Below are 24,260 nucleotides of genomic sequence, written 5' to 3' on the forward strand. Positions count from 1 at the left end.
GAGAAAATTAAAGAAAATAAAAAGACAGGACACAGTCCCACATTCAGGAATTTATTAAAAAGTTTTAAAAAGCCTTGAAGTTTTGACATAATCCACCTGGAGGCCCCATGACGTTAATCATCTCAGTGTCCCAGCCTATGAAGAATGTTCAGCGGACGAATTTCATAGGCTGTAACAGCAGCCACTGCTGGCTCTCACGCTGCGCTGTGTAAGAACCGCTGGCAGCAGTGAACTGCAGTGACATCATGAGGTTACCGCAGTTCACTGCTGCCGGGTCAAACTGAACCGCGGTGACCTTATGCCATTACCAACTGTCACAGCGGCAGGCGGTTCTCATACTATGTTATGCTGCCGGCGGTTCTCACACAGCACACACCTTCATGTGGATTACGTCAGAACGTCAAGGCAGTTTTAATTTTTTTAATAAATTGCGAATGAGGGACAATCTAAAGGCCCTGTCACACACAGAGATAAATCTGCGGCAGATTTGTGGTTGCAGTGAAATTGTGGACAATCAGTGCCAGGTTTGTGGCTGTGTACAAATGGAACAATATGTCCATGATTTCACTGCAACCACAGATCTGCCAAACATTTATCTCTGTGTGAGGCCTTAATTCTCTTTATTTATGTCTTTCAGGTTCACTTTTGTGGAATGTCATGCGACCTCCATATGGATTACGGCAGAATTTCAAGGCGTTTTTTGGGGGGGGCGAATGGGGGCTAGTGTTGGGAGGGTGCTTTTTAAATAAAATATTTTGTGTTTTTATTCTATTTACATTTACTGAGTTAGTAATGAGGTTGTCTGAGAGACGCCCGCCCATTACTAACACCAGGACATGATGCCAGCTGTCATCAACCCCATAAACCAATAGCCCGATTGCCACCAGGGCAATTGGGAAGAGCCGAGTCCAGCGCCAAAATTGGCGCATCTAATGGATGCGAGACTTCCAGGGCGCCTGTGGGCTGCTATTTTTAAGCTGGGAAGGGCCAAATTACCACAGGCCTTCCCACCTTCATAATACCAGCCCCCAGCTGTCTTCTGTATGATTGCTGCTTATGAAAAATAGGGGGGACCCCAAGCTGTTTTTTTTTAATTATTTAAATAATGAAAAAACCAGCATGGGTTAACTCTATTTTTGATAACTAGTCAACGTAAAGCTGGCAGCTGAGGGTTGCAGCCCGCAGCTTCTGCTTTATCTGTGCTGGTCATGAAAAATAGGGCGGGAACCCAAGTAACTTTTTTCTTTAAATTATTTCTTTAAAATGGCTAAATAGCCGTAAAATTTATCTATGCATACCTTTTACAAATAAAAAAAATGACCGATTTCAGTATCATGCGTTTTTTTTCTGGTATGATTCATACGGATGTCATCTGTGTGCTGTCTCTATTTGATCCGTGCTGCCTGAAAAAAATGGGCTTATCTATGTATGTATCACACGGAAATGCAGGTGTTTCACATGGATACATGGTCCATGTGAAAACACGGAGTTGTGAAGATCCCCATTGATTCTAATTAGCATGTGTGTGAACATGTCTCCGACACAGGTGAAAACCACACGTACAGGAGACATGAACGTGTGAAAGAGGCCTTAGATGAATATAATGACACATAATAGGTAGCAAACACCAAGAAAAAATACAGAAAGGGAACAAAATTTAATATTTAAAAGGCAGATTACGTTTCAGCTAAGGAACAAGAGGATTGCTCAAAAAAGTATTGTGACTTACCACTGAGTATAATAAAATACAATATATGTATAGAAACGGCAACAAAGATTATTGATTGCATCTTATAAATAACCATTATTATAAATCAATGATACTGCCCCTGTGTTGTCATAGCATGTAAAGGTATGCATGTATGTGTGTGTGTGTGTGTGTGTTGAATATATGAGTGTGTTGTGTGTGTGATGTGATGTATATGTTTGTGTTGTGTGATGTGTTATGTGTAGTTGTGTTATGTGTAGTTGTGTGATGTGTTGTATGTGTGTTGACATGTGTGATGCGTGGTATATGTGTGTGTTGTATGTGTGATATGTTGTAAATGTGTGTGTTGTATGTGTGATATGTTGTATGTGTGATGTGTTGTATACGTGTGTGTTGTATGTGTGTGTGTTGTATACGTGTGTTGTATGTGTGATATGTTGTATGTGTGATATGTTGTATATGTGTGTGTTGTATGTGTGATATGTTGTATATGTGTGATGTGTTGTATACGTGTGTTGTATATATGATGTGTTGTGCTTGTGGAAATTTTGTTACCTGTATTATAAATATAAAAGAAATATTCATGAAATTCAGACTCTTCCTTCATTACTTCAAGTGTGTGCTGTTATCATAGAGGTTGTCCAGGAACACTATATTACCTAATCTGACAAGCGGAATGAAGAACTATAGCGCACAGTGAGTGGTACTGTTGCCGTGGTAACATTCCAACACCCAGTGAGCGCTTAGGTGCCATTCTAATTAATGGGATCCATTCCCAATACCTGATGACTGTTGGACGGCTCCCTCAGTAATGTTACCACCCAGCGTACACAAGGGCCTCAGCATCGGCCTACAGAGAAGGCCTTAAAGAAGTATTCCCATTGCTAAGATCCTATCCCAATATGTAGTAGGTGTAATAGTAATATTAGCAAATACCTCCAATTAGAAAAGGAAGTATAGTTCTCCTGATTAGCTGTGTTGCTTACATCATGTGCAGGGCATTGCAGCTTAGGTATCCATGGATATTATTATTACACCTACTACAGATTAGAATAGGATCTTGGAGATGGAAATACTCCTTTAAATATATGCACACAAATAGGTTAGAAGTTTAAATGGTTTTCTGATGTATGACCATTAGGGCTTGTCCATCACCGATGTTAGCAGCCAGGACTCCAGACCTGCTTGATATCAATAGTAATATGCATTGTCACCTCTATTGAGATGTAGGAGAGCTAAGAATGCCAGGAGGTGCTTTACTGTTTGCGTAACTCCCATTATATCAATGGAGATATCAGTATACATGTATGGCCCCTATCCCACCAGTATAACTGCCCTGGCATTTACCGTTCAGCACTTAAATCTGCCCGAATTACCATGTCTGTGACGTTTTCATGTCCTGGTTTCCTTTCCTGATGTGTCCCAAAAGTCACTCATCCAAAATCGCCAGAAATATCTTTGTTACGTCGTTTACATTTAAGTCCATTGTCCTCAGGTAGCGCCACAAGTCACATAAGATCATCAAATAAAAAATTACAAATTACAACACATTGTTTATATTCACAAATACATTTTTAGAGGATTCATCACTTGTGTGTGGTTTGGGCGCTTGTTCATGGCACAAAATTGAAATATAAAAGTAAAATATCGTATTAATAGTAAACGTAAACCCCAGGAGCTGTGCCCCAAAGTATAGAAAGTGACATGGTCCGGTCTTGTATAAAATGCTATTTTTATAGAATAATCCTGTATCTAGCAGTTTCTTAATATTGCTAACTGGTCACAGACTGAAGGCGGCCATAAATACAAAGATCTATCACAGATGGGCTACGTTCACACGAGCGGATAAAAAAATTGTCAAGCATTTCATCCGGAAAACGTGGAGGATTTTTTCGTATTTGGCTATTTCGGGCACCCCCCGCACGCTGAACGGAGCAGCATAATCAGCGATCTCTACACCGACACCGGTTCTTGACCCTCACCCCAGTAATTAGTGTGGGTCCTAATGGTGAGGTGCCAAGTGATTAGACATTTATCACTTACACTGTGCACAGATGATAAAACATCAATTTTGGACAAAGGGGAAAAATCAATGTAGAAAATACGTTGACTGTATGATGTATGATGGCTGCCGGAGCCTAGACCGAGGCTGGATCTTGTCTGGGCTCACCTGGATTTGGGGGAGACTATCACCATAGACTACCTTACTGGGGCAGAATACAATGGTGTCCTTCACTTTGGAGCCAGAAAGTTGCTGTGTGCACAAAGCAGAAATACATTTTCAGGTCTATGGAGTAGATCTATCTGCCAAAAATAAAAACTTCTTTCAAAATTATTGGAGCAGGCAATAAGAATCTATGTACGATAAGATACCATACACGTTATTGACCCCGAGGGAAATGTAATGGTTTTGGGATACTCTGGCTAATATCAAGTCACCTTAGGCTGCTTTCACACCTCCGGTTTTTCCTGTGCGGCACAACCCGGCGCTTTGCAGAAAAACCGCAACCCTTTTTTTTTGCCGCCGGTTGCAGTTTTTTTGCATAGACTTACATTAGTGCCGTATTGTGCCGCATGGGCTTGCGTTCCGTCCGGTTTTTGCCGCATGCGGCAGATTTAGCGGATGCGGCGGCCGGATGGAACGTTGCCTGGCACGTTTTTTGTCCGGCAAAAAAAAAAACTCATCGCCCCGCATCCGGCCGATGCGGCGCGATTTGCAATGCATGCCTATGGACGCCGCATGCGTTTTTTTCCACTGTGCATGCTCAGTAGCCTGCCGCAAGCGGCAAAAACCGGACGGGCCGCATGTCAAAAACTTATGCAAAGGATGCGGTTTTGTCGCCGCATCCGTTGCATAGGTTTTAGAGCTGGATTGGCCGGCTCTGCTAAAACCGGAGGTGTGAAAGCAGCCTTAGTTATGTCCTGTGCAAACTATAGGTGCAAGATTAAAGGGGGTGCCCCCTTTCAGACAATTTCTGCCCCACTTGAAGTTTAACCTTTAACACGCAAGGTACTCACCTTCATTGAGTCTCCCTCGCTGCTCCTGGTGTTTTGGCTGCACCGCTAATGTCACATCGGCAGCGCAGCAGTCAGTGAGCTCAGCGGCTCTGAAGCACTCCTACACTGGCACTGCTGCGGAGCTCACTGATTGGCTGCCGTGCTGTCAATGTGAGGTCAGCGCTGCAGCCACTGCAAGACAACGGAGCTGTGGTGGTGACTCGTCAGTGGACCTGGGGAAGGTGAGTACAGCACAATTTGGTATGTTTTAACAAACTGCTGCCAGGGAAGAAATTATTTGAAAGGGGACAACTACTTTAAACTTCCAAATAGGATTATACAGCCATGCTAACATAGATTTTCAAAAGCAATACACCAGCCTCATCAGGTCTATGACATCTATGTAATATGTATAATTTTTTTTAGTTTGAAAAGTAGATCTGCTTGATGCACTTTTGGCATAATATATTTCTGCACATGTATGACCATAGTTGGGTGAAGGTTATGGTATGCCTTGAGACGCACCATGTGTAATATGTACAATGGGCAACTTTTATATAGTTGGCATAAATCAAATGGCTTAAATGTCTTATTTTTTTATTTGTAAAATGTTACTATTGTAAGACATTATGGACGTACCCCACTGTAGCCTTAAAGGCATGGGTGCCCATAACTAATAGGGCATTCACAAGTATACCAGCATTGACAATCAGTGCAATGCTAGCGGTTTAAAGAGCATATGATGACTTTTCATGAGCATAGGTCAACAATATCAGATCATGGTGGTACAACAATCAGCCCCCCATGGATCAGCGGCTGTAAGGCTATGTACGCACGTTGAGTTTTTTCATGCGTTTACGCAGCGTTTTAAACTGCAGCGTACACGCATGCGTTCTGCGTCCCCAGCAAAGTCTATGAGACTTTAGCAAATTCCATGCGCACGTTGCATTTTAAAATGCAGCGTTTTGGATGCCACATTTTTTACAAAATCGATGCATTCTAAAAAGCTACATGTCACTTCTTTTGTGCGTTTTGGATGCTTTTCCCTCTCTGTCTATGGCAGAGCAAACATCCAGAACGCATGAAATCTGCATCCAATCTGCATTTAAAATACATCCAAAACGCAACGTTTTGAAACGCACATGCAGTGACAAAACGCTGCAGAATATTTGTCACGGCAGAGCGCAACGTGCGCACATAGCCTTAGATTTGTGCCTGCTGTATAATGCATGGAGCTGAACAAAACAGCGTCATTCAATATTTAGTGGCTGCTGTTGGGCACTGCAGATCAGCTCCTATGTAAGAGAATAAGATCTGATCTGCAGTACCACTAAATACTGTAGTTTATGGCACTGTGATGTTGTTTTTTTTAAGTGGCCCCTGCTAATAAAAAATGACAGGTAGGGGTTCGGGTGTCCAATAATCTGATACTGATGACTTAGATCATCAATATTAATAAGCCCAGACAACTAAGAATAGGCCATCACTTGTAAAGTCTTGGAAGAAGTTGTCGAAGACTTTACCAGTGATGGCCTATTCTTAGGATAGGTCCCGTGGTCCCCACATAGCTTTCTCATGAGCCAGATCAGACACCCCCATACTTTGCACTGACGAGGGGCAAGCACCCCGAAACACCGTGTCTGCAAATTGGGATTCTGATCTGGCTTATATATCCTGAGTCATATTGCAAAGGATTGTCGAAAATCCACTTGTGACTTTTAGGATCGCTACTTCCAATAGGTGGCGCTGTGCTAGAGTTTGTCTCCTTTACTGGAGAGACAATTTGATTGGTGGGAGCATTAAACATGTTACCCCCACCGATCGGCTGTTTCAGGTGCCGCTGCCGCCTGGTACTACTCCTTTGTGGTGCTGCTGAGGCACCGGGAACTGCTCATCGGCGGGAGGCACTGTGTGTCGCACTACCAACTATCAGATACTGATGACCTATCCTGAGAACAGGCCATTAATGTTATTAAGGTCCCAGATAACCCATTTGTTCGCTAACTTTCATTTGTTGACAAATGATTTCCTCATAAAGATAGGACAGTAGTGAAAGTATGGTAATTATGTCACTGTGGCACCTTTGCTCTAGCTTCTAAGAATCAGAGATAACACTGACATTTTGTCACTATGCTCAATGATTAATTAAGTGGGAATTTACAAGGAAACTAATTTAAAGGGAACATGTCAGCAGGACCTACCCCTAGAAGGTATTAAGAGTTCTTTATGAAGCTCCCATTCCCCAACGTGTGCGGGGGGAGCAAGAAGGAAAAGGCCATCTCCTGCCCGCAGCACACGCTGGAGGCCCATCCACTACCGATACTGATACCACTACACTATTGGAATGAGTAACAGTAGTCCATGCTAGTCCGGGTACCCACACATTAAATTGTTGCCATTAAATGTTATGCAGTAATACTTAGGGGTAATACTAGTATAATGTAATACTTTCTGCACCCCTAATACCTTCTAGGGTTAAATCACTGTAAAGGTAACCTCCAATATGGCTACCACAGCTAAATAGAAAAACGCTAATAACTGTGTAAGTAAAAGGTATTTCCAGTAACTGTGGCTGCTGCCTTATCTTTACTCCCAGTGAATGGATATTTTTGGTTTAAAGGATATAGACGCCTTTAGGAGCATAATATATATTGTTGGGTTTTTTTAATTTTTTTTATGCACATATTTTGTTCCAAAAAATAAATGTTGCGATTGGTGTTTATTAGCAGTTTTGCAGCATTTGGTTTTTACATGCTGTTTATTTTTCTGCACACTGCTGACAGGGAATAACTAAGAATCGGTCAGTGAGCTTGTCTTTTTCTGAGTCCCTCTTAGCTGAAAGCTCAGCTCAACATTGATTCAGATTGTGACCATAAATCAGCTAAGAAGAGCTCAGGAAAAGACAGATAAGAGTTACAGATGCTTAGGTAATCTCAGTCAGCAGCAGGCAATGTGCAGGGAAACCAAGAGCCTGGGAAAGCCAAATGCTGACACTTAATGAAATCCAGATGAAGAAAATAGTTTTTAGCCCAAATGTATTACAAAAATGTTCCCAAAGATGTGTATATTGATGTGTATAACATGGGAGGATTCTCCAACATATACCTCTGCTGGATGCCACTACACAGGGTAGGATCTGTACTACATTCCACATTACAGGTGTAGATTTTGCTATAGATGCCACTACGATGTAGGTTTTGGACTAGATTCCACTATACAATATAGTTTTTTTTACTAGATGGCAATACACGGGTGTAGGTTTTGCACTAGATGCCATTATACGGCTGTAGGGTTTGTAGTAGATGCCACTATACGCAGGTTTTATACTAGATGCAACTGTACTGGTGTAGGTTTTGCATTTGATGACACTATACGGTGTAGGATTTGCACTAGATGCCAATACATGGTGTAAGTTTTGTACTAGATGCCAATATACGGGTGTAGGCTTTGCACTATATGCCTCTATATGGGTGTACGTTTGGCACTAGATGTCACAATATGGTGTAGGTTTTATACTAGATACCAATATATGGGGGTAGCTTTTGCACTAGATGCCACTATACAGATTTAGGATTTTTACTTGATTCCACTATACGGATTTAGGATTGGTACTACATGCTACTATACAATGTAGGTTTGGTAGATGGCACTATACTATGAATTTTGCACTGGATGTCAATATATGGGGGTAGGATTTGTACTAGATGCCCCTATACAGTGTACGTTTTGCACCAGATGCCACTATACGGTGTAGGTTTTGCACTATATGCCAATATATGGATGTAGGTTTTGCACCAGATCCTTCTATATGGATTTAGGATTTGTACTAGATATCAATATATGATGTAGGTTTAGTACTAGTGGCCAATATAAGGTGTACTTTTTGCACTAAATGCCTGTATATAGGTGTAGGTTTTGCACTGGATAACAACGTATGGGCGTAGGATTTGCACCAAATGCTGCTATATGGTGTAGACTTTGCACTAGATGACACTATATGCTGTAGGTTTTGCACCAGATTACACTAAATGGTGTAGGTTTTGTACCAGATCCCGCTGTATGGACCAGCGCAGCCAGCTGCATTATATCCCATACAGTCATACAAATATATCCTGGCCCAATAGGACACCTTTCTGGCCTACGTTGGCCGACTACGCACTATTGTGATGTTTGATGAATGTAGCTGGAGCTTTCCTGACTTACAAGACAAATGGACGCAGCAAAACACAGAGGAAAAAAGCGTAAAGGTTTCTAAACAATGGACACCTATGATGTCTGGCTATTACCGCTGTGTGTTAGGTATAATCATCCCCGTATATCATAACACAGATACTGGGCGATACCCGGTCTGCTCCATCTGATATATTGGCACAGTGGAGGCCAGATCTTTGTATCTATGGCCACCATAGGGTTAAAATCAAACTCCCTCCCTAGTCACGGTTCACACTGAGGGGCGGCCGTCATTTAGGGGTCTCTCCGGCTCGTTGTCCCCCTGCTCACCTCTGCGGGGTCCGGCCTGTACTTCAACCAACAAATCACCCAGGTGACCACCACAGAGAACAGGGCCAGCACACTGGCCACTGACAAGCATATAGGTCCCGCAGGGGAGGGCGCAGGGGCCCCGCTGTATCTGTTCACAAACACCAGGCCTGCAAACAATAAAACCACCATGGCTATGAAGGAAAACACCACACACACGCAGCCCGCAGTCAGCACGGCCCTTTTGCAGCTCTGGCATCGCTCATAACCTCTTCCAGGAGACGGAGCAGTCGCTGGCTGTGGTTGGTTCGAGGCCGAAAAGGATCCCCGGCCTCGAGTAGCTGAAGCGGCCGCAGAAGCCGCGTCCTGGCCCGGCTGCAGCGCGTAGCGGTATTCCGGAGCCGCATGGAGCACAGCGCCTCCTGCTGTGCCGTGGTGGTACTGCAGCTCCCGCGGCACAGACGGATGGTGATGATAGATGGGGGGCAGGGTGTCCTGCGGGTACGGGTCGTCCTGCCGCACGTACATGGGGAAGGCCTCCGCCACCTTCGTGTTCACAGGCAAAGCTTCCACCCTGGAGTCCGGCACCACGGTCCGGTGTCGGCATATTGGGCAGCAGAGGCGCCACGGCCGGTCTTCCCTGCGGTGGAGGGTGCTCAGGCACTCCTGGCAGAAGGTGTGCAGACACTCCAGGAGCTTCGGGGCCCTCCTGTCCAGGTCAAAGTAATTGTAGCAGATCTTACACTCATACTCCTCATAGGAAGGGGTGAGGTCCGAGTCACTGGACTGGGGCACGGCCATGCTTGTCTTCATGCCAGGCGGGGTGCCCGTGCCATGCTGTGCCCCTGTCAGGGGCTAAAATCCGATTCTAGGAGGTGGCACGGCCTGCAACAAAGAAACACCATTAATTCTGCACCGTATATTCCGCCTGAACTATACGGACGCTGCTCGATTACTCGAACACTGCGATTTCTGATGGACGCGGTCCCATGACCTGAAGATCTCTATGGAGATGACATCATTAAAGGGATTTTTCAGTTTCAGAAAACCCCATTCCACTGGCTGCTATCTACAAAAACAAACAAACCAAGGTGTGCTTTACTCACCCTCCCCAGGTCCACTGCCGAGTCTCCACCGCTGCTCCTGATGTCATTGTCTGCAGTGCTGGTGTCACATTGACAGTGCTGCAGCCAATCGAAGAGTTCAGCAGCTCTGGCCTAATAGATGTCATGAGCCGCTGAGCTCAGTGATTTGTCTGCCGTGCTGCAGCCAATATCAGACACCAGGAACAATGGCAGAGACAACTCTGGACCTGGGCAGGGTGATTAAAATACAGATTGGTTTTTAAAGAGAGGTTTTCTTAAACCCCTTTAGGCCAGAGTCACACTTGCGAGTCTCTCATTGAATCACCCGGCATGGCCGAACACTTTGCTGACAGGAGTGGGTCAGTTGCATGTATCTATGCAGCTGAGACGCTCCTGTCCAGAGAGTGTGCAGCCGTGCCGGGTGATACAATGAGAGACTCGCAAGTGTGACTCTGGCCTTAAGGTGAGGGTTGTGTGGTAAAATTGAGATCTCAGTGTCTCATTGTAACATGTGACCTACTGCCACTGCATCACATGTTAAGGCTGGGGCCACACGAGCGTATGGTATCTGATACGACTCTCGGCTCCCGCTGTGCTGTGAGTGTAAGCCAAGTGTCAAGCCACTGTGATCCGATCCCGTGATCGGATCACAGCTGTGGAGGAGAGGAAGGGACAAATCTCCCTATCCCTTCCATTATCAGCTGATGCGATTATCTCACTGCACTCCAATGTCATCTAAGTGCAGTGCGATGTTCCACTCGTACCCATAGATTTGTATGGGTGTGAGTTAAATATATATAGATCAGATACCACCCACAACATGCTGCAACTGTTTTCTTGGTCCAATTAGGGCTTAGAAAATAATTGCAGATGGGAATGGCCCCATAGAGTAACATGAGTCCAAGTGGTATGCATGTATCGCATTCCACTTGGACCGTTTTATTCGGAAAGTCTCATAGCCATATAGTTGGGACTAAGCAATCCGTTTGCAACACCAGTCACCTTGCCAGAAATTGTTTTGTTAGATTGCAGCATAATGCAAGTGACTGGGATCACAGTGTCGTTGTCACAGCACGAAAGCTCTCTCCAGCTTTGTGCTGCCAAATGTCAGCGGCATAGAGTGACCCTGGCCGTACCTCCGGAGCCGCAGCCTAATGGTGCTGTGTTCTCTGTTGGTGGTCACACACTTCTCGCCTGCTATAGACTACAATGCACAACGCTGGCGACTTGTCTGCAGCTTGTGTTTCTCGCGGCTCAGATATAGTCAGACAAGTAGTTGCAGAAATGTTTTGGCCGTGTGACACGTTACTGTGCCCCCAGTTTTAGATTGCAGTTCTACAATACAACATGGCTTCTAAGACCAGGGCTACAAAGAAACTTTGGCCGCGAGGCATCAAGTCAGAGACAAGTCTCTTAAAGGGAACCTGTCAGGTGTAATATGCACCCAGAACCACGAGCAGTTCTCTGTGCATATTGCTAATCCCTGCCTAACTGTCCCTGTATACTCTAGCATAGATAAAGAGATCTTTAGAAAAAGTATATCTTTATAGATCCTTTATGATATGCTAATGAGCGCGGGGACTAGTCCTCTGGGTATTATTTCCCCTTGGCTAGTTGGCTCCATTAGCATGTTAATACGTCCCTTTGGGAGTGCTATCATTGTAATAAATGTGCAGCATCAGAGGATGATCTCACTCACCTCTCTGCCACCATCGCGTCCGACGATGGATTTCGGCTCTGTGCGCATGACCCCAGAGGTTTAGTCATGTGCACTACTTCAGTTTGAAGCCAGGACGTGTACACCCGGCTTCATAGTGCGCATGACCGAAATGCTAATGGAGCCGTCTAGTCAGGGGAACTAACGCCCAGGGGACTAGTCCCTGTGCTCATTAGCATATCATAAAAGATCTTTAGAAATACTTTTTCTAAAGATCTCTTTATCGATGCTAGTGTATATTGGGACGGTTAGGCAGGGATTAGCAATATGCACCCAGAACTGCTCGTGGTTCTGGCTGCATATTGGACCTGACAGGTTCCCTTTAACCCCAAAATGACTTGTTGCTTGTGACTTGTGAACCTCCACAAAAATGTATCAGGTTTGGATTCCTGGCACCAGTTGGGTCCCGCTGCTCAGCACAGGGTGACCACAGGGGCCGTCTCGATGCGAGGTGACCTGTGTGACCCAAGTCCCAATGTCGCCCTGTAGCACTGCTCCAAGTTCTCTGAAGTTGTGAGCTGTGACTGTCACAGTTGCAGTAAGTCACCCAAAGTGTGCGATTTGCTGGCAGGTGAACCCGGCGGCGGTGTACGTCTGTAGCCGTGTGTTTTTAGTAGTTCTAATCTACAGTGTAATGGATTGATTTGGCAGCAGTGCCATATGGGAGAAGACCTGGCTGCGATCTCCCTCTATACACTACATATATGTGATAACATAAAGGATATTTTATTCACCTGGCACGACCTCGCACGCCAGACGGCCTGACATTAATTCTCACACTAAGCCGCCCATGATTGCAATATATTGAATAAAGTGTTTAGCTGATCACAGTGCGGGAATACTCACAAATCCCTGGAGGAATAGAGAGGTCACTTGTAGAGATGCACTGGCCGCCTCGTCCGGCATTAGTGAATGTGACCAGTCATCGATATGTAGAGATGTTCAGGGCATCAGCGTCCGCTCTGGATGACAGTACTGCTCTTCCTTTGTCTCCTCCTTGTGATGCTCGCTTGGAAAGATGTTTTTCTCTCTTTTCGAATTCATCTCATTCTTGTGCCTCATCAAGCCTTTGTCGCTTGCCGAGAAGCCATGGCAAACTATGTTTTTCTCTCAGGCTCGCCATCACTGTATACTCATCGTCCCCAATAGCCAATGCCTTTCTGATTTTCTAACAAAGGCTGCATCTGCTCTCCTCTTTGCTCTGTGTCTTCTGCAAGCTTCCTGCTCGCTGCCCTGTAATGTGATGTAACGCTCAGGCTTTGTATGCAGGATTCCTCTTGCTAATGTTCAGGATCTGACTGGTCTGGAGGAGAAACAAATAGCAGCATCTTTCACCTTTCCTTCTCCTTCCTCGTAGCTGAATTATTTGTATACAAAGGCGAAGCGTTCCCGTGCATGATATTTATACAGCACGCAGTCAGTGTACACTGTACATAGTCGGTGCCAGCTCTTATTGGACAGAGGGGAGCGGAGGAAAAAAGCCATAGGGTAGAAATTTCTAAATTTCCAAAATGGGGATCCAGAATATCTTAAGATTTCACATTTTAATGCCTGTAAATCATATAGATAATTCCACACTTCGCTCTTCATCATCATAGACTTCTAATTCCAGCTCTGATGTACTGCAGAAGGTATAGTTTCCAAAAAAGCACCTGCACTAAGTGTCCTAAGGGTATGTTCACACAGAGGAAGAACACATAGGAAGAATCCACCATATGTTTGTGTGGCGCCCCTGACCTGGTCAGGCACCACTGAGTACTGCACCCATGCTGGGGACAGTACAATACAGGTAATCCAGAAGGCTGACAGGGGTGTGGTACACAGGCGCATAGTAATCAGCTCTCACACATGTACCCATGAGAGGACCCCTGGGGATCCCAGGAGGGGGAAAAGCCTTGACCTTCACTGGAATAGTGGAGGGGGCCAAAAGCCTCCATCTCCTCTCAAGGGGTGTGGTAAGAGAATCTGGTTGCTAGGTGGCGTAGGCAAAAACAGGAGAGGAGGGGCAGTGAGTCAGTTAGAGCAGAACTCCATAGGGCTCAGTGAGGAGCAGACCTGTGGGGCTGTTGCTGTCTAACAGCGCCCGCGCAGTGGCTACTGACGGGGGAGAACGGTCAACTAGGAGTGCTACCCGAAACCCATCTCAGCTAGAGAGAAGAGCACGGAGTGGGAAGTAAGGAGACTGCTAGGGAGAACCAGGCCCAAACGGGCGGCAGATCCCGAAGCGGAGATAGATCCAGCTTTCTTTTGCTAAACCTGCCGGTGTGGGGCTCTCAAAGCCCACGCCACAACACCACAAAAAGCCGCAGCCACGTAGCCACAGTTAGGGCCCATAGCTCACAGGAGGCAAGAAGCTGGAGTGATCTGGCCCAGGCAACAAGCACACGGCAAACGAAGGGGAGTGAGGCTTCAGCAACTTCCCTGGGTGACCCCCATAGGGACTCAAAGTCGGGGTCACCCCAAACCACCAAGGGCTAAGGAAGGCGAGTTAGTAGTCACCCTCACAAGTCAGCCTGAAGGACACCTGGTTCCCGCCTGGTTCATCCCAGCTACGCCCGGGTTACTCACCCTGCCACCTGAAGTGAGTAAAAACCCTGAAAGACATTCTGCCTGTGTGGAGTTATTCTGCGCCTTGTGGTACTACGCACCTACATCGGGCCCTGGGGCTTGCCTCACTCTCAGGAGGCTATTCCAACTAACTGCACACACCATCAGCCCCAGGCGACCCTCAACCTGCAGTGGCGGTCCCTACTGGCCGCAATACTGAGAGTGGCGTCACGACAAGAAGAAGATCTCCTACCTGTGACCAGATCCAGCTGCGTGGAGTCCCTGAAGGTAATGCACCGACACTGCACCTGTGGGGCTTCACATCTGGCGTCACGAACAGGATAAGGACTAGACCTGTTCAGACAGGTGACCATGTGCCTGGGCGGTCCGCTTGGAAAATTGGAAGCGCCGCCATATTGCCACCATGAAAAGCGCGCTGAAAAACAACAGCAGCCCGCGCTGGGAGAAGTTACCGCCCACGAAGAGGTGTGGCTACCCAGAGATCCCCTGCTGAGTTCGGACCTCGCTTGTGAAGAGAGCGGAAGCGTCCAGAGACGTCGGGACAGAAAGGGAGCCAGAAGCCTGCTGCTGGGAGAGGAGCTGCTGAAAGAGGCAGAGCGGAAACTGAACAGCTTGCTATTAGAGGCAACGGCGAGTCCACAGCTGGAGAGTCGTGCAGAAGAGGGCGCAGAAGAAATGGCGTCTGACCGCAGAAATCCAGAACCGGGCTCCGCTGCCTGGTGGTATCGGGAGCTGGCCCAGTTCTGCGACCGACTGGAGACCCGGGTCGTGGAGCAGATCCGAGAAGAACGTATGGAACTTCTGGAGATGGCTGCCGCGGTTCAGGCCTATGAGAGGGGAACCGCACGACGAGTGCCAGACCGGGCGGCGACGACTCAGACCCCGATGCTGCCACCGATGGGTGAGTCCAGTATTACCCCTGCCGGCCCGGATGCCCCGACCCCTGCTGCCACGCCCGCGGTCCCTGAAGAGGCGCCCGGCGCGGCGACGCTGAGCCAGGCCGCAGCCACGCCAGGTGCGGCCCGCCAAGCCCAGGCCGCCGCAGCGATGCCCTGCTCGGCCCGCCAAGACCCGGCCGCCGCAGCGATGCCCTGCTCGGCCTGCCAAGCCCCGGCCGCCGCAGCGATGCCCTGCTCGGCCCGCCAAGCCCCGGCCGCCGCAGCGATGCCCTGCTCGGCCCACCAAGACCCGGTCCCTGCAGCGACGCCCAGCCCAGCCTGCACAGATCCCATCGCAGCTGCGACGCCGATCCAGGCCGCCGCCATACAGGGCGCGGCCCGCCAAGACCAGGCCGCCGCCATGCCGGGCGCGGCCCGCCAAGACCAGGTCGCCGCCATACAGGGCGCGGCCCGCCAAGAGATTGCATCACCATTTACCCCGGCCTGCAAGGCCAGAGCAGACACCGCTCCCCAGTCCAAAGAGGTCCCTGCTGGAAAGCCCACGCTGGGGGAGGACCCCGAATACTGGCGGCTGAAGGCTGACATGGAGGCCAAGTTTCCACAATGGTTGGTGGACCGGTACATGCTCCCTCCGCACACCCCCAAGAGGATTCCAGCAATCCCTGCAGCAACCACGCCAAAGAGTCCCCTGCCTGAGCCTGCTGAAGAAAGCCCCTCCCCAGCACTGCCACCAAAGGAGTGCCAAGAAGAACTAAGGGGGAGAGGAGGCCAGGAAGCTGAGGAGCTGACTCCGGAGCCACCGGCAGTGGAGCAATACTCAGAGCCGGAGATGTTACCCTATTCCCGTTGGGATGAGGAGGACTTGACACCGTCTGCTGATGAAGACCAGCCCAGAAACCTCACCTGGGGCCCTGCAGGCATTGAGGTAACAGCCCAGCAGAACCCAGCCCGCAAGACCAGGCGTCGCAACAGAACAACGCTGTCCCCTGCACCACAGTCTCCAGAGCAGAGAGAAGTCACAGCCAGAGACCTACAGGAGAAAAGGTTCCTGAGAAGAGCCAAAGCCCAGGTCAGAGGACTCCTTTGCAGAGGAGTAGTGGAGGATTTCAATTTGAGAAGTGGATATGGATTCATTGTAGCACCTGGTGTGAAGGAAGGGATATTTGTCAACCGAAGAGATGTGAGCGCTCACCTGCCTAGAGGACACCCTGGCAGAAACCTAAAGATGGGGGATTCAGTACAGTTTACCATGCATCAAGGCGAGAGAGGACTGTACGCGCTTGACGTAGCACTATGTACCAGCAAACCTTACAGCCACCCCATGCTACAGGAAAGAGAAACAGATACAGGAAAGGAAACAGATGAAGATCAAGAAAGCAGAGACAAGGAACCTACAGATGAGACTACCTCAGACGACGACAAAGGCCAAGAAAGCAACAGGTGCCGCAGCCCTACAGGCCCCAGGCCCTGGTGAAATGGAGGAGTCTGCATAAGTTAAAGTAAAGCAAGTTACCAGTTTGAAAAGTTTGTTTTGCAACGTTTACGTTTAAGCATGTGCCCACAAAAACTATTGTGAGAAAACCATAAACCTTAAGGCTATGAACTGGCTATAGCCACAAACTCTCGCAGTGTAAATAGTTACACCAGAGGGCACCACCACCACCAGAGTCAGCCTGTTTAGGGGCTTGGCTCGTCTGCAACCAGGAGGAGCCCGTCCGTATATAGGGCCTTGGCTCACCTGCGACCAGAGAGCATGCCTGTTTATGGGGCCTGGCTCTCCACCACAAAGAGGGTACCTGGTCAGCACCAACTGTGGAGGCCGCCTCTGCATCCTGCCAGAAGAGGCTGAAGGCGCGGATCCACCAGGCCAGGTATACCCTGAAACCACCAGCCCATGTAAGCCGCCTCTACATCCTGCCAGAAGTGGCTGAAGTCGCGGCCAACGTGAAAGGGTTTTGGGTGGGTTAACGGACTTGTGGGTGGAGGGTGGTGATGTATGGTACCTGGTGCTTTTAAAAATGTTTTACATGTTTTAATGTTTTATGCATTTTAAAATGTTGTCTTGCAGCCCGAGGACGTGCTGGTGATAACTAAGGGGGAATGTGGCGCCCCTGACCTGGTCAGGCACCACTGAGTACTGCACCCATGCTGGGGACAGTACAATACAGGTAATCCAGAAGGCTGACAGGGGTGTGGTACACAGGCGCATAGTAATCAGCTCTCACACATGTACCCATGAGAGGACCCCTGGGGATCCCAGGAGGGGGAAAAGCCTTGACCTTCACTGGAATAGTGGAGGGGGCCAAAAGCCTCCATCTCCTCTCAAGGGGTGTGGTAAGAGAATCTGGTTGCTAGGTGGCGTAGGCAAGAACAGGAGAGGAGGGGCAGTGAGTCAGTTAGAGCAGAACTCCATAGGGCTCAGTGAGGAGCAGACCTGTGGGGCTGTTGCTGTCTAACAGCGCCCGCGCAGTGGCTACTGACGGGGGAGAACGGTCAACTAGGAGTGCTACCCGAAACCCATCTCAGCTAGAGAGAAGAGCACGGAGTGGGAAGTAAGGAGACTGCTAGGGAGAACCAGGCCCAAACGGGCGGCAGATCCCGAAGCGGAGATAGATCCAGCTTTCTTTTGCTAAACCTGCCGGTGTGGGGCTCTCAAAGCCCACGCCACAACACCACAAAAAGCCGCAGCCACGTAGCCACAGTTAGGGCCCATAGCTCACAGGAGGCAAGAAGCTGGAGTGATCTGGCCCAGGCAACAAGCACACGGCAAACGAAGGGGAGTGAGGCTTCAGCAACTTCCCTGGGTGACCCCCATAGGGACTCAAAGTCGGGGTCACCCCAAACCACCAAGGGCTAAGGAAGGCGAGTTAGTAGTCACCCTCACAAGTCAGCCTGAAGGACACCTGGTTCCCGCCTGGTTCATCCCAGCTACGCCCGGGTTACTCACCCTGCCACCTGAAGTGAGTAAAAACCCTGAAAGACATTCTGCCTGTGTGGAGTTATTCTGCGCCTTGTGGTACTACGCACCTACATCGGGCCCTGGGGCTTGCCTCACTCTCAGGAGGCTATTCCAACTAACTGCACACACCATCAGCCCCAGGCGACCCTCAACCTGCAGTGGCGGTCCCTACTGGCCGCAATACTGAGAGTGGCGTCACGACAAGAAGAAGATCTCCTACCTGTGACCAGAGACAGCCGAGTGGAGTCCCTGAAGGTAATGCACCGACACAACACCTGTGGGGCTTCACATCTGCATTGGAATCAAAGGAGGATTTTGAATCTGTATAGTACAGTGCTACCTGCCATGGATTTTGGGCTCAATCATTTATTGAGCTGTTTTATAAACCTTGGCATACAAATGGTAATGCATGTTAACCCTTTGAAAACAATTGGACTTGTTTTTTTTAAGAGATTTTTACTCTAAAATCTTTATGAAAATATTCAGTGTGAATTTAAAGGAAACCTGTCGGGAAAAAATGCTATTAACCTTAAGATCCATAGTTAATCTGCAGGTTAATAGCATTCTAAAGCCGTACATCCCCCACACTGAAAGCCCGGCTACTTTATTCCGCCCTGCAGCCTTCGTCTTTCAGTCATTGCTGTACAGCTTCAGTCACTGCTCAGTATCCAAACTTGTATGGTCCCTTTTCAGGATACTGTAAAAAAAAAAAAAAAATGGACATGTAAATAGCACCGTAGACTGTAATGGGTATGTATTGTATCTGAAAAAAACAGATGCAACTTGTACATGCCAAACCGACGTCTGAATGAGGCCTAACCTGCAGATTGACCCCATATCTGCAAGTTTAAAAGCGTTGGTCACTACTAAAGCAAACCCTTCTCATGCCACATGTTTCCCCCATGTAATATAATAAAGCCTATACTCGCCTCCGGTGCTGGTGCTGTTCCCAGTGGTGTTAGAACTGGTGTTCCTGGGGCTCAAGTGAGGTTGTGACATGACGTGAGCCCCGCACCCAATCACTGCCGGCTTCTCTCTCCTCGCCTTCAGAGAAATTAATCAACCCCTTCACGACCTTGAATGTATATATACTTCCTAGGTCGTGTCCCACCGGTAATCGTGGGCTGCTGTGGGGAGCCTTTTGTAATCCCCACATGTTTGCTGATCCGATCAGCAGACATTTAAATCTAGAAGAGCGATTTAAATGGCCGTAGTAGGGGTTTCACCATTCCATGGCACCATGACGCGATTACGGGGTGCCAATGTGTTGCCATGGTAGCGTAGGTCCAGCTGATGACCCCTGACGCTACCATGACGTATTTCATGTGAGAACCAACATAGCACCAGCATGTACAGGAACGCTGTATTTCTGCTAATCAAAGTAAAGACTAGTAAAATCAATAAAAAGAAATAAAAAAAAGTTAAAAAAACTTAAAAGTTCAAATCACCCCCCTTTCGCCCCATTGAACATAAAACAAAAACACACCTATGTAGTATCGCCGCGTTCAGAAATGCCCCATCTATCAAAATGTAAAATCAATTAATCTGATTGGTAAAGGGTGTAGCAAGAAGAAAATCCAAATGCCAAAATTATGATTTATTTTTTTTTGTCGCCGCAACATTGCTTAATAATGCAATAACAGGCGATGAAAACATCATATCTATGCAGAAATGGTAGAATTAAAAAAATTAGCTCAAGACGCAAAAAGTAAGCTATTATTGAGCCCCAGATCCCAAAAAATGAGTACACTATTTGGTAAAAACTATTAATTGACAGAAAAATAAAAAGGTTAAGGCTGTGTCCGCACTTTGCGTCGTCTTACTTGCAGTTCAAAACGCACCCTCAGTTAAAAATAGCAACAAAAAGAGGAGATAGAAACGTCCTGTTTGTGCATAGATGTGTTGGCCTGGGCTAACTGGACTGGTTGCGCTCTTTTCTGCTGTGAGTATATTACATTTTTGGGGGAGTTTTTATCTCCTCTTTTTGTTGCTATTTTTGATGTTTATCAGTGTAGGGACCTGCAGGCATGAGGATCCGTGATGAGGATTGCGGGCTTATGTACATTGGCCAATTTACTAACTAATACCTCATATATATTTGATATTTTTTGCACTTTTTTATACGGGGTGCAGCCGAGCCTCTTAATACGGCCGTGCATAGTGGAGTCTCTGTCCCTTGTGTGCTGCAGTGAGTAGTGTCCGAGTAACCCGCCTAATCTAATAGTAAGGGCGTGGTAATAGGTTGCTGGCTGGACACCATGCGCATACGAGTGTGAACAGCGCCCTATGCGCGCCACTAGTGTGCAATTTACCTTGCACCTGTGAAGTGTCCATCATGTTGAGAGGTTTGTCTGCATCCTGTTTGTGCATAGATGTGTTGGCCTGGGCTAACTGGACTGATTGCCCTCTTTTCTGCTGTGAGTATATTAAATTTTTGGGGGAGTATTTATCTCCTCTTTTTGTTGCTATTTTTGACCTCTCAATTGATACTTTGCATTATCTATATTTTTCATTTTCTATTTTCTCTTTTTTTCTGATAATGAATTTTTCATAATATATTTTATGATATATACAAATAAACATTCATTTCTATAGGGTTTTGGTCTCTCTTGGAAATAACATTGTAAGTGAGGAGTTGCTGTATATAGTCTTGGGATGACATATAAGCATATGAGAGTCTGCTGAGAGTCACAAGACAGTAATGTTTACTATACACTCATGAAAGAGTGATCTCCAAAGTGACAGGTAGTAATTCATCTATATTTACCTTTAGAGGCACTATGACATGTTGCATGTATTCCACGAACAAGTATTCATACCCCGTGAACTTTTCCACATTTTTTCACATTACACCCACAAACTTTAAAATGTATTCTATTGTGATTTTATGTGATCTAAAAACACCAAGTAGGAAGTATTTGTGAAGTGTAAGGCCCTGTGCGCACTTGCCGGTTTTTGCCGCGGATTTTTTGCGGTTTTGCTGCATGTTTCGCTGCAGAAAATGTTCATAACATCTGTGCAGTGATTCACCAGCAAATCCTATGGGGAAAAAAAAAATCCTGTGCGCACTAAGCGGAATTTGACAGCTGCATGTTTTGCTGCGGGATTCCCGCAGCAAAAACAATTGCATGTCACTTCTTTTCCGCACGTTGCTGCGGGATTTCACTCCATTGACTGCAATGTAATCGTGAAATCCCGCAGGGAATAACGCAGGCAGCAAATTCTGTGCGGTTCACTGCGTTTTCCTGCATTATTCCCTGCGGTATTTTGCAGTTTACCTGCGGTAATGTACATCGCTGCCTGCGGTTTGCAGGGAAGTGATGTCATTATGCCAGGAAGAGGAAGGGGAGCAGAGTAAACACACACAGATCACAGACACACACAGACATCACAGACATAGAACACAGACACATAGAATACACATAGAAAGCAAACGGAAATATAGAAAACAAAACACGTGGGCTCCGCTGTATATTTACCATCCAGCCAAGGTAAGCACACAGCGACGGCCCGGTATTCTCAGGCTGGGGAGGGCGAGGGGCAGGCTTAATGTCCCCTGCCTCCCTCCCACCTCCCGCAGCCGAGAATATCAGCCGCAGCTGCCCCGGGACTGTCGCATGCATTATGCGGCAGTACCGGAGTGTCCCCAGCTCTTTTAGCTGCTGTGATGCAGTGGCGATCCAGGTAATGAGGAGTAAGGCTATGTGCGCACTTTGCTTTTTACCTGCTTTTTTGCTGCTTTTTATCTGCTTTTTCAACTGCAGCGTTTAATGCCAAAATGGATGTGTTCCGCTTTTCAAGCATAGTCTATGGGAATTTGGGTTTCATGTCCGCACTATGCAGTTCAAACTGCAGCCTTTTTGTGGCAGAACTTTGGTCAAAAACTCAACTTTGCAGTGCAAAACCCAAATGGCAAAAACAATTGTTTTTGCCATTTGGGTTTTGCACTGCAAAGCTGAGTTTTTGACCAAAGTTCTGCCACAAAAAGGCTGCAGTTTGAACTGCATAGTGCGGACAAGAAACCCAAATTCCCATAGACTATGCTTGAAAAGCAGAACACATCCATTTTGGCATTAAACGCTGCAGTTGAAAAAGCAGCAAAAAAGCAGGTAAAAAGCAAAGTGCGCACATAACCTTAATGGCGGCGGATCGCCGCCACTAAGTCCAGGCTTGATCATGGCAGCGTCTATGTTACAGCTGACATGATCACCCCGTAAGTAAAGTGAAAAAACACACATACCGAAAAATCCTTTATTTTAAATAAAACACAAAAATGCCTCGTTCACCCGTTTATTAACCCCCCCGAAACAAAGCTCCGACGTAATCCACAGCTCCGGCATAATCCACAGGTCCTGCGCTTACATCCAGCCACGACTGACACTGTCACAGCGCTGAATGCAGGCTCGCAGCGAGACAGCAGAGGTAACCACAGGGCATTTCCCACGGCCGGTAATGTGAACTCACTGCCAACCGTGAGAAATGCAGCGATCTGTCCTCTATCTATCTATCCATCCCTCTATCTATTCTTCTATCTGTCTATTTATTTATCTATCTACTATCTATCTCAGAAGGAAATGATTTATTTATTTTTTCCAATGTGCTTTATTGCATTGAATGCAATAAAACACATGTACCAAACCGCACGCGGCAATACCGCGAACAATACTGCAGTAAAACGTCAGCAAACCGCATGTGGTTTTCGGGTGCGGTTTGCCGCAGTTTTTTACCGCGGGTGCGGTAATGTTTCAATGCCTGCGGAATTTTCTTGAGAAAATTACATTTTCCAGTGCGCACATAGCCTAAAGGAAATTCTACATAGTTTTCTAAATATTTTACAAATATAATTCTGAAAATTGTGACATGCATTTGTATTCAGCCCCGAGTCAATACTTTGTAGAATCACCTTTTCTAGGCAATTACTTTTGGGGTACATATCTATCAGCTTTGCACATCTAGAGGCTGAAATGTTTGTCCATTTGTCTTTGCAAAATATCTCTAGCTCAGTGAGATTGGAAAGAGGCGACTGTGAGCAGCAATTTTCAAGTTTTGTCACAGATCCTCAATGGTGTTTAGGTCTGGACTGTGACATTCTTATACATGCTTTGATCTAAACCTTTTCATTGAATCTCTGGCAGTATCTTTTGGATTGTTTGACCTGCTGAAATGTGAAGCTGCGCCCCAGTCTCAAGTCTTTTGCAGCCTCGAATGCCAATGTTCACATGTTGAGTATTTGTTGAGATTTTTGTCTCAGTATTTACAGTGCCTTGCAAAAGTATTCGGCCCCCTTGAATTTTTCAACCTTCTCCCACATTTTAGGTTTCAAACATAAAGATAAAAATTTTAATGTTATGGTGAAGAATCAACAAGTGGGACACAATTGTGAAGTTGAACAAAATGTATTGCTTATTTTAAACTTTTTAAAAAAATAAATAACTGAACATTGGGGCGTGCAATATTATTCGTCCCCTTTACATTCAGTGCAGTAAACTCACTCCAGAAGCTCATTGAGGAACTCTGAATGACCCAATGTTTTCCTAAATGACTGATGATGATAAATATAAGCCACCTGTGTGTATTCTAGTCTCCATATAAATGCACCTGCTCTGTGATAGTCTCAGTGTTCTGTTTAAAGCCCAGATAGCATCATGAAGACCAAGGAACACAACAGGCAGGTCCATAATACTGTAGTGGAGAAGTGTAAAGCCGGATTTGGTTACGAAAAGATTTCCAAAACTTTAAACATCCCAAGGAGCACTGTACAAGCACATATTGAAATGGAAGGAGTATCATACCACTGCAAATCTACCAAAACCCGGCCATCCATTCAAACTTTCATCTCAAACAAGGA

General features: G+C 46.7%; 1 protein-coding gene across 1 annotated transcript; it reads right to left on the reverse strand.

Moving 5' to 3' along the window:
* Positions 1 to 1,638: 1,638 nt before the first annotated feature.
* On the reverse strand, positions 1,639 to 13,409 carry RNF228 (ring finger protein 228). Its single transcript, XM_075340818.1, has 2 exons — positions 12,833 to 13,409; positions 1,639 to 10,069 (listed from the first exon to the last, which is right to left on the reverse strand). Exon 2 carries the CDS (start codon positions 9,995 to 9,997, stop codon positions 9,170 to 9,172), a length of 828 nt encoding a protein of 275 aa, XP_075196933.1. The 5' UTR covers positions 9,998 to 10,069; positions 12,833 to 13,409; the 3' UTR covers positions 1,639 to 9,169.
* Positions 13,410 to 24,260: the final 10,851 nt, after the last annotated feature.

This window comes from Anomaloglossus baeobatrachus, chromosome 3 (assembly GCF_048569485.1).
Source record: "Anomaloglossus baeobatrachus isolate aAnoBae1 chromosome 3, aAnoBae1.hap1, whole genome shotgun sequence".
NCBI classification, from domain to species: domain Eukaryota; kingdom Metazoa; phylum Chordata; class Amphibia; order Anura; family Aromobatidae; genus Anomaloglossus; species Anomaloglossus baeobatrachus.